The sequence below is a fragment of the Diabrotica undecimpunctata genome, chromosome 7 (assembly GCF_040954645.1).
Source record: "Diabrotica undecimpunctata isolate CICGRU chromosome 7, icDiaUnde3, whole genome shotgun sequence".
NCBI classification, from domain to species: domain Eukaryota; kingdom Metazoa; phylum Arthropoda; class Insecta; order Coleoptera; family Chrysomelidae; genus Diabrotica; species Diabrotica undecimpunctata.
The window spans coordinates 159,283,916-159,295,355 of NC_092809.1; the positions used below are offsets into that span (position 1 = coordinate 159,283,916).

The 11,440-nt window shown below is 30.8% G+C and overlaps 1 protein-coding gene across 2 annotated transcripts in view; it reads right to left on the bottom strand.

The window, feature by feature from the left end:
• The window catches only part of ple (tyrosine hydroxylase ple), a 33,191-nt gene extending 24,439 nt beyond the window's left edge, over window positions 1-8,752 (bottom strand). For both annotated transcript variants that reach the window (XM_072538620.1, XM_072538619.1), the window contains exon 1: window positions 8,487-8,752. In XM_072538620.1, coding sequence (XP_072394721.1) covers window positions 8,487-8,555 — 69 coding nt within the window. In that variant the 5' untranslated portion in view covers window positions 8,556-8,752. The remainder of the gene's footprint in view (window positions 1-8,486) is intronic.
• Between the last annotated feature and the right edge of the window lie 2,688 nt (window positions 8,753-11,440).

Genomic DNA, 11,440 nt, shown 5'->3' on the forward strand with positions numbered 1-11,440 from the left:
GGCTCCACTACAGCCTTAAAGTTAATGTAACTATACACGCATATAATAAGGATATCCATATGTGACTTTAAGATTAAGAAAGATTCACAATTTAAAACTCGACAACTTACTGAACTTCTGGAGTTTCTAAGAATTTAACATTGTAATAAAAATAATAGCATTTTAGTTTATTACTTACTAACACTTATTACATTCGTGGGTCAAAAACACACAAAGAAGTAGGAATAAACGTCCTAAAAATAGACTATCGATAGGTTTTGGAAATACTCCAATAATATTTAGAACCAAATTATAGCAACAAATGTTTGAGCTCAAAAGTACCTAACAACCACTCAATTCGACTAAAAAATTTATTGTATCTGACAGTAAAAGCAACTTGGATTTAGATGTAGTAAAGACTATCAAACTGAACAGTGTGTGACAGATTGAAATTAAAAACATTCTCTTAAACAATTGGCGAAGCACAATAAAGTTACTTTTAACTACTATGCTTTTTAAGCCGTAAAAGAATAGCTAGTAAAGAGATGTCTAAAAGAGTTACTAAAAAAATCACTTGATTTGACTGCGATATACAAAAAGTCCGATCGTGAAAAATATACAAAAACAGGAACAGACACGTATTCTACTTGGAATATATTCCACGCCAAATGAAAGCAAAAATTATTATCGCACTCTTCCGCTGACTATCCAAGATTATTGCTAATAATTCAAAAACTAAACTTAGAGTAATCAACGGTGTTTTCACTAGATATTCTTTCCTTAGATATCATCTTTATAAAAGTAGAAAGAACAACATGCACTTTATTTAAAAGTGAGATGAGGCTGCTGAGACCTTATTGTCGGCGACAGGATAATTGTTACCGTATGGGGTTAATCAAGAGCACAGTAACCTAAGCGATGCTTCAGAGATATGTCAAAACTCTGGTGGATTAGAGCCTTGACATGAAATGGTGGCACTGCCGTTCCTGATAACATTTCGTCGCAACACGTGGGAATAAAAAGAACTCGGAAACAATCATAAAAATATGCTATAAGCAAACCTACAGCACGGATAGATAGATACCCTGGTCATAACCGGGCCAAATAAAAGTTCTATAGGGTGTTGGTAGGAAGTGTATTCATAGTAGATATCTCGAAGTCCCGAGGACTTGTACAATGGTTAATTAAAGATGTTTAATAAAAAATAGAAACAATGTATTATTACCACCTTTACGACGTTTATTTATTGGTTACATACAAGTCAGCAGGAAGTAAGAAAGTTATGAGTTTTATCTTTGAAAACATATATGACAAAAGGCCTACAGTATCAAAGAGTTAATGGTCTACTATATAAAAGTAAATAACACAAACCATGAACTACTAGTAATAATATCAATTAGAATCAACAGAGCCCTGGTGAAGCCTTAGCCTGTTCAATTAGTTGTCTACAGTTAAGCCTATTTCTCGCTTTTGCCCTCCAATTTTGCTTTTGTTGTCCAGTTTCCAATTTGAAAGATTTTCAGAACTGTTGTTGATTTGGAGGCACTTGGGCTCCCCATATATACTATTCATCTTAAGTCATTAAGTTCAATCAGATTTATCTTATAAGGTTCTCTGTAAATTTAGTATAATGTGTAATTGTATTTCCTACTCTAAATGTAAGTTTCGCAGGCAGCCCCATGGAGTGTAAATTCTAAAATTATTTCAATTTTTTATTCACTCCCAATATAATAATTTGGCTGTGTTCTTTAAGTTTATGTTGGTATTTCTTGCAATAGATTCTGAGACTAGATTGAGTAGAGTCTAAGTCAATTTGTATACTTGCCTAAGGCTCTTTGATATTACAGAAATAAATAGAAAACATATTAGTGATTGGTGCATTGAAAAAAAAAATTGAACATGTAAAATGCTAAATATAAAAAGTAAAAAAGAACTAAAAATGAAATAAATTAAGTTTAAATCTAAGATAATTTGCTAATAAGTAATTACAAAATATTTTAAGAAAAACTTGAAATTTTTTTACTGAAAACCAAAAAAGACACAAGACGAATAACTGAGACAAACAGCGATTTAGAAGTAAATGATCCTTACTGTATCAACTGTTAAGTATTAGTCATACTTGTGCAATAAGGTGTAAAGTAATAATTTGTACAAACATAAAGTGACACGTTTTGAGTTGAAACAATATTTATGGAATGTGATGAGATGCTTTACAGAAGTTTTACCACTTCATTCTTTAACAGGAAAAAAGTAGATTACTTAGTAGTTAAGTTAGACAAACAACCAATTGAGTCTAATATTTTAATGCATCAACAAAGAAAGTGTTCGTAATAAATTTGAGACAGATGGAGCAATAATAAACCAAACCATTTGAACAGATAAAATAAGAGGACCGAATGATTTAAAAAATTGGCCATTTTATTTGGCGCCAATTAAAGTATATCATTAAGTCTAAAGGTAGTAAGGCATATATTAACACCTAATTGGTTTAGTCAACTTCACCATTATCTGAATGCATCTTAATTTCCATTTGGTTATCACTAAATATACTTTGGAGCCAAAACCAGTCAAAGGTTTTATCAAAACAAGAGTCTGTCTGTAGTATTCGCATATAACTCGAGTAGTGACCTTTTGGTTATAAACAAACTCAAACAAAGAATTTAATGTTAGAAATTAACGAACTAACAGAGTCTTTTTTTATTATTTTTGTAATACGACTGATTATTGTTCTTATTTAATGACACAAGAAGTAATAAAAATTTCCAGCTGCTAATGTATTTTACCATTTTCATACATTTTATGGTAAATAATCATATACATGTAACAGGTACCTAGTTTTTTATTATATTTCCTCGTTAATCTATATTAATACGTTTAATTCATTTTATTAATTCTATTTTATAATTGGGTAGGTAGCAATCAAAGTTGATTGATTATTGAATCGTTAAAAGCTGCTTGATACTTCCTTGTGGTGAAATGACCTTCGAAATTTTAACTGTATTGACATTGTGAATTTTAATTTTATAATTAGATTAAAGTAGAAGTCTTGATATAAAATACCATTAATGGAGACTGCTAAAATGTATGTTTTTCAAAATTGGTCAAAACTGAAAATCTTTCATTTTGTATTAGTATATATCTCAATACGCGCACTCAGTGAAGGTATTTTTAAAAATATTAATTTTTTTGAATATATTTGCTCCTCGCCTTCTTATGGATTAACTTAAAAGTTCTACACATAGACGATTTCTACAATATTTATCGTAAAGTCGGTTCGCTATATTTACAGGGGTTTCGGATTAAAAATTTTATTGTAAGTACCCAGTTTTAATTACCTGCTCTTTAAGGAAATATCAACTGGTCAAATGAAATGAAAAATAATCCATAACTTTTTTTAATTAAATAATAATGGAAAATCTTTTATATAATTGACAGTATAATAAGGAGAATTACTTCATTAATGGAGTCTAATGTGGCTAATATAAACCTAATAATAATTTTATATTACACTTCACACAGAAAATATGGTCTATGTATATTTGTTCCATGGAGAGAATTTCTAATGAAAAATAAAAAAATTTAAATTGCCAACAAAAATGAAATCAGTCATTATCATCAAAAATATCATAATCGTCATCATCATCACTGTCATCACCATTAATTGTTATTATGATTGGACTTATTTCGTTTATTTTATTTTCACGAGTCCAACAATCTTCTATTAGTTTCTCGCACTTGAATATACAGTTGCACCACACTTCTGGAGTTACAATTGAAAGTGCCTTTCGCCAAGTTTCCCGAACTGCGTCGTCGCTATAACCGTTAGGCCCAATATGGTTGTCATAATATTGTTTTGCTATTCCCCATATATATTCGATGGGATTAAACTGGCAATGATACGGTGGCAGACGTAAAACTTGATGACCGTAACTTTCAATAATCTGATCCACAACAAAGGTTTTTGGTTTTGCGTGGATATTTGCCAAGCGTAATAATTCTGATTTTAAAATATGTTGTGTAAATGGTATATGTTCCTTTGTCAACCATTCTTTAATTTTATTAACAGTCCAAGAATTCGTTGGACTTTTGCTTAATACTTCAGAATGGTAAGGTGCATTGTCTAAAATAATTACGCTGGGCTCACTTCAACCTGGGAGAAGTTTTTCATGTAACCATTTTACAAACATTTCTGTGTTCATATTATCGTGATAGTCACTTGATTTTGATTTAGATGAAAATATTAAATCAGCACCTTCTATAAAACCCGATTTCCCTCCTGCATGTAAAATTATGTGTCGCTTCCCTTCTCCATCAGTATGTTTGATAGACTTTACGTTATCATCTTGCCATATTCTCTTGGTTGCACCCCTAGAAAATATCCATGTTTCGTCTAAATATATAAAATTTGCCCTTTCTTCTTTTAATTTGGAATATTTTCTTAGAAAGTTAATTATTTTATGCACAACAGAACTTCTTTCACAAAAGGCTTTTCTGTTATCCTCCTTTTGAAATTTGAAACCCAAATTATGTATCACTTGCCATAGACTTGTTCTGCCAATTTCGTCAAATTTTCTATCTTTTAATTCCGAGAGAATTGTATTTAAGGTCACATGTTCCTTGTTGGCTCGCATTCGATAAATGGTATCACGAATTTCAAATTTTTTTCCATCTGGAATATCTTTCATTTCCAATGATAGGCGAGTTTTTCGGTTGATCTTCTTTCGGCCGTTCATTATTGCGATTTTGTAATACTCCTTTTAGTTTGGTTTCACTAATTCCTAGAGCATCACATACGCGTTGTTGAACAGACATTTCCGATTTTAAAGGACCGCCATTTTCTTTTTCATCCGTAAAATACTTATGTACACTACAAATTAGACTATCTACATCTAACACACGTCTAGGCATTTTTAAATATTTCCACCAAACATACAATGTCAACACTGGCAAAGAATCAATTCAACTGCAGTATTGTAACAAATTTATACCTACCCTAATGTTATTTTAATGAATTTTAAAATATGACCATTAATGCAGTTTTACCTAATTTTCTGGGAAGTCGTTTACTGCAACTGGTTATCAATGAGTCATTAGCATAATTTTGTTAATCCGAAACCCGCGTAAATATAGCGAACCGACTATACTTGGGAAAACAATTATTATAAGAAACTGACACAGACCAAGGCAGTGAAGGACCGAGAGTACTGGTTATGCAATGCAAATTTTGCAAATGCAAATTTTACCCAAATTAGGATCAGTAAACGAATACAAGAAACCAACAATAAAGAATTATTCAATACAACTTTGAAGTTTTTTGTAAAACACAAGTCGATGCATATCATAATGTAAAATTTCAGTTTAAAATAATGTATGAAAACATTTATACACACAAATTTTGCATTTTTTTTGCAGATGAGACCGTATGTTTTGGGAAATTTCGACCAGCCTCGTTTAACAATACGAATAAATAAATGTTTATTTTGTAATTTAAAAGAGAATGTTTATGTTTTTATATTTTATATTATTTTTATAAAAAAAGTGGTCTAAATGATATAAATAATGAACGATTGCTAACTTATCTGAGAATTTTGTGGGAATACCTTGTTTGGGAACTACCAGTTACGCGAACGTAAACCAGTACAACGAAATGAATATATTAATAACTTCTTAAAACTATATTATACGGCTACCTGTTTTATTTATAGATTCGAAAGAATATCAGCAGCGGAAAAGATAAACCAGATAGCTTACAGTTACATCTCATTCATATTTCACACCATTAAGTTTCTATGCGCATATGTAATTATTTTGAGATGAATTAAATTAGTTGTATAATGTAAACTTGAAGAATTTTGTTTATTTTTCAACATCGTTAAACGATAAGTTTCTAATATTGACAGCACTAGTTAACAATCTTATAAATCTACATGTTTATACAACTTCTAAACTTACATGTTCATATTATACATTTTTACAACTATTTGGGATCATGAGGCAACTTAAATCTAACCATTTTAGTAGTAACTGACACTGTTCTCTCGCCCTTTCCATGATATTCTCGTTGAATCTCATCACCCAATTACTCACTTACAGGAATTTTTGACATGAACGACAATAGCGATTCTGAATTTAAAACGGTATCATATAAATGACGACGACGTAGTCCTAGAAGGGTATTCTTAAACTTAACAATTCCTCTACGGAATCAGATATTGATTTAGAAGAAGCTGTTAGACGAATTTCCATAGCTAAAGCTGAAATTTTCACCACAGATTTGTATGCTTCTGTAAAAGCATCGCTTAAAGAAGAATTGGAGAGTTTAGGCAATCCCCGAATATCTTAAATAATTTGTTTAGGATTGGGGAGAATTGAATTGAGGATTAACAACAAATGGTTGACAAAGTAGTAGAAGTCAGTGAAGAAAACAAGACTGTCCCTAAACACAAAAAAGACACAATTTATGGTAATTACAAAAGCCCAACAGCGCCGAGAAAACATAACAATACATAGAGAACAAATTAAAAAAGTTGAAAAATATAAATGTCTGGGTACAATAATTAACGAAAATAATGAGTACACAGAAGAGATTAAGGCAAGAATAGTACGGGCAAGAAATTCTTTCAACAAACTTAAAGAAGTACTCTGCAGCAGGGACATTTCAATTTCTTTAAAGATAAGACTTCTGAGATGCTACGAGTTCTCCGTATTATTTTATGGGTTGGAGGCTTGGACAATGAAGAAAGATGTTTCAGACATATTAGAAGCCTTCGAGTTATGGACCCATTGAATGATATTAAGAATAAGTTGGGTGGATCGAGTCACGAATGTCGAGGTGTTGAGAAGAATAAGAAAAGATAAAGAGGTTTTAAATACATTTAAAATCAGAAAACTGCAATATCTGGGACATGTCATGAGGAACGTTATAACTTGTTGCAATTAATAATGCGAGGAAAAATACAGGGTAGAAGGAGTTGCAGAAGAAGACGCATCTCCTGGTTAAACAATTTGAGAGCTTGGTTTAACTGCACTTCTGCTGACCTCTTTAGAGCAGCGGTATCCTTCTTAGAAGACATGGCACATGAAGAAGAAAAATTGAATGTTGAAAACATGGTGTCAAAAATCTGCACAATAAGGCAAATCATTGGTAAACTAAGATATGTCTTGCCTGAAGGTAACTTAAAGAATTACCTAATGCTGCAGTATGTGATAAGTCAGTTCAGAGAATACGAAAATACAGATAAGCAACTGTGTAAACCTCGACAAAGCACTAAATTAATGATGAGATTCAACAAGAATATCATAAAAAGGATGAGACAACAGTATCAGATACTGCTAAAATTGTTGGATTTAAGTTGCCTCATGATCCCAAATAGTTGTAAAAATGTATAATATGAACATGTAAGTTTAGAAGTTGTATAAACGTGTAGATATGTAAGATTGTTAACTAGTGCTGTCAATAGAATAAAAAAAAAAGAAAAAATAAACAAAATCATTATAAAAAAAAGTAAACTTGAATATTATAATCTTATTATGACAGCAAACCAGACCAATTAAATAAATATTCTAGTTGACATTGTTCTAAACCAATACTCGTTTTTTCTTTTGTCCTAGTCCTGTTTGACATAATATAAAAATTCACAAATAAAAAAAATGTTGTTAAAACAACGATTGTTACCAAATTACCACAATCAACGAAAGGGGTGAAGCTTAGAAGATATTTCAGGAATAAATGAGATACAGAGAGAATTTATGTCTAAAGAAAATAAAGAACTTTAATGCAGTAAGTAATCAAAAGAAGCGCAACTTGGTGTCACTAATTATTGAAAAATAAAATCAACATTAGTTTTTAAACAAATAAATCTGCGGCAACCATAATGAATAAATGGTTGAACAAAATTAATCTGTCAAGAAAAAATTTAGAGTAGGATATTAAATATGCCAAAAAGTTCCATCATACAACAACAATAATAATTGTTGTCTGTCACAGTCAAGGACAAACAAAAAGATCTGCAACCAGATATACATTGTATATATATATATATAAGCAAAATAGTTTAAATCTTAAATGGTTCAAAAAGGTCAAACAATAAAAAGGATATCAATCATGTAAGGTTAATATCTCAATAGATTTTAATCTTTTTAATAAAAATTATTAATTTCTGCAATTTTTGTTAACCTTTAAGTACTTTAATAATATTGTCTGCTCTATCTTTTAGCAACTGCACATTAGTAATGACAAATAATAATTTGGACTAGTTGTTTTATTTGCAAAAAACTAGTATTATTGTTTCTAAAATAAATCATAACATAAAATAAAATATAAGTTTCCAAAATATTAAATTTTTAATTTAGAATGCAACAATAAGACAGTCAAATGTTACTATAATAAATGCAGTTTTTGATTTGTATAAAATGATATCCTTTCTATTGCTTACCTTATATGATGTTTAATGCAAACTGTCACAAAGTCACGTTACAAATATCACAAAAGTCACAAATCCACATACCTCGATACTGTAAGATTTTTTAATAGCGAACATTTCGCGATTTTTCTGTGCCGCTGCTACCGCCGCCATTTTTAGTTGCAGGAACTTTGTAAGAGATTTTAACGGGTGATGAAGAAAAACTCGCTGTTCAGCCTGAAAAAGCACTTTTCACTGCTGAATTAAACCGACGCTGAAAAACCGCTTCGACCACGATCGGTACCGTCTGTCAAGTTAAGGGCTATGCAACGCTGGTTAGCGAGTTGTTGAGTGAGTGATAGCGCTTCGACGAGGCGGTTTAAGTAGTAGTTGCCCCCTAATGGGGGGGACCGGCCCTTTTTTGGTGACGCTTGCGTGCGGGTGACTCCGGGATCCCCGCGAATGCGTGTTTTACAAGGTTTTCTGACAGGGATCACCGATACGGTGGTTCTTTTTCTTCGCCTCCGTAGTGTCTTGGTGCTACCGAAGACTATAAACAGTGGCTCGCAGAGGGAATTTCTGCGAATCTATGAATTTTAAATGCGAATTATTTATCATTTGTGTTCAAAATCGGTGAAATACTAAGTTTAGTTTTATTAAAGTAGTAAAAATTGTAGAATTTTCGATGCGTGCAGAATAAAATCACCAAAATGTGTCATAATATTAATTATTGTGAACATAGCTATTCTCTGCTACTACATATTACTTCATTTACAACAATTATTATAATTTACATTATTGAAATTTTAAATTCAAACCTAAAAGTTGATCTTTTATTATAATACAATTTTTCATCAAGCTGTATTACATTATAAATGCGTAGATAATGAAACTTTTAGTTTTACCAACTTTTAAAATTGTATTTGTTCTTTTAAAACATAGTTCTTATTTTATGATAATATTATATATTCACAATATGTAATGACATAATGTTATAAGGACTTAACGAATTGACTTTAGTGTTATAAAAAGTCGGAGCTAGAAATTATTATTTTGTACAATGTTGCAATAAAAATAATTGTAATAACTTTTATTTTATAGCAGTAATAATGAGGACTTTCAAATAATAATATTATAATGACAACTTTCGAATTAAAATAAAAATTGCAAGTGCATAATTCAACTATAATATAAATATTATATTATAATAATAAAAATATATATACACATATATATATATATATATATATATATATATATATATATATATAATAATTTTCTTGGGTATATGTCAGGTTCTATCATTCTGGAATTAAAATAGTTCTATTTTCTAGTCACTTAATATTTCGCCAACACTGATTGTTGGCTTCATCAGAAGTGCTCTAAAAATTTATTAAAACAAAAACATAAGCGCCAGAAATAAATAATAAATAATAAACAATTTAAAATCGTAGACTAATTTTCGAAACCAAATTCTTCTTTCATCTTTCAGTTCTTCAAACTGTCTTTTCCATTTTAATAAACAATTTGTTTTAATAAATTTGTGGAGCACTTCTGATGAAGCCAACAATCAGTTGGCGAAATATTAAGTGACTAGAAAATATAATTGTTTTAATTCCAGACCGATAGAACCTGGCATATACCCAAGACAATTATTTTAAATAATATACGGTCGATACTAAACAAAAAATTTTATATATATATATATATATATATATATATATATATATATATATACTCGTAGACATACGTATCGCATATTTTGAAATTTTCTAATTTTTGTTTATTCAAAATAAATTCTGGTCAATCAAGGCGTTTATTGTGAAAAAGAGTTTATTTTAACAATGTTTAATGAACAATTTTAAGTTTTTCTGGGGAGAAAATTTCGAAAAAAATAAATGCTTAATATTAGGTAAATAAGTTTATTTTACTCTAAACTTAAATGCTAAGCTAAATTGCTTAAACAAGTCTTTTAACAAAAAAAAGTGCATGATCAGTAACGAGTATTCCCCCTTTAGCTCTTATTACTGCTTGCATCCTTCTCGACATGCTTGCAAGTAAATTTTGGACTTATCCTTGGGAAATTGCATTTCATTCATACTGTGCAGCAAGCCCAAGCTGCTCTATCGTATTTGTGACGGGATTTATTTGTCGTATGCAGCGTTTTAGGTGATCCCACATATTATGCTCTATTAAATTTAAACGATGGCCAATCCAATCTTCGAATTTGGACTTCATCAAGATAAATATTCACTATGGCAGCGGTATGTATGGCATTATCGTGCATTAGCATAAGAATCTTTTATATCCAATGTAACCAACATATGACAAAACATGATCTTGCAGAGTGTTTTAAACGTACGAGTCCCCAGTCATCCGTCCAATCACTTACACAAGTACGGTGCATACCTCCCAACTAATGCATTCTCAAAGAATTATGCCACCACCTCCAAAACTAACAATCTGGGCGAGATTGCTATAGACGTGGTTTTGACCATCTGGCTTCCATAATAGGATTATGGTCTCATCAGTGAAAAGAGCATTTTTCCCGTTGTCGATATTCCACTGAATATGTGTTCTTGCAAATTCCAAAGAGAAGCTTTATGATTTTGGAGAAGATGTGGAACTTTAACGGGACGTCTGATAGAGTTACCTACTCCTTTCCCTTCAAAAGCAAATTCAAAATGCACTTTTTAGGCTATCTTTTCTATTGTAGTTTCTCCAATACCCATAAACAGTGCGAAAAAGCTTTAAATATACAAAAGTTTTAGCATTAGACAGTTGGAAAAATGTATTGTATTGAGCACTTTCGATCAGGTCCAGGTTTTTTGTTTTATTTGCCGACCTATGCCTATATCTTTTGATTTCTGTTGTATGAATCAGACTGATAATTATATTGTCTTGTCTTTTCGTGTCTGGAACTGTATAAAACTCTTTTTTAAAAGAGTTGATGTAAGTAGGCACTAGTTTTAAGCACGTAAAACGTTTATTTTTGTGCTTAAACGGTACAAAACCTAGTGCTCTTTTAGTCCCTTTATTTCCTTCATCAACACATACTT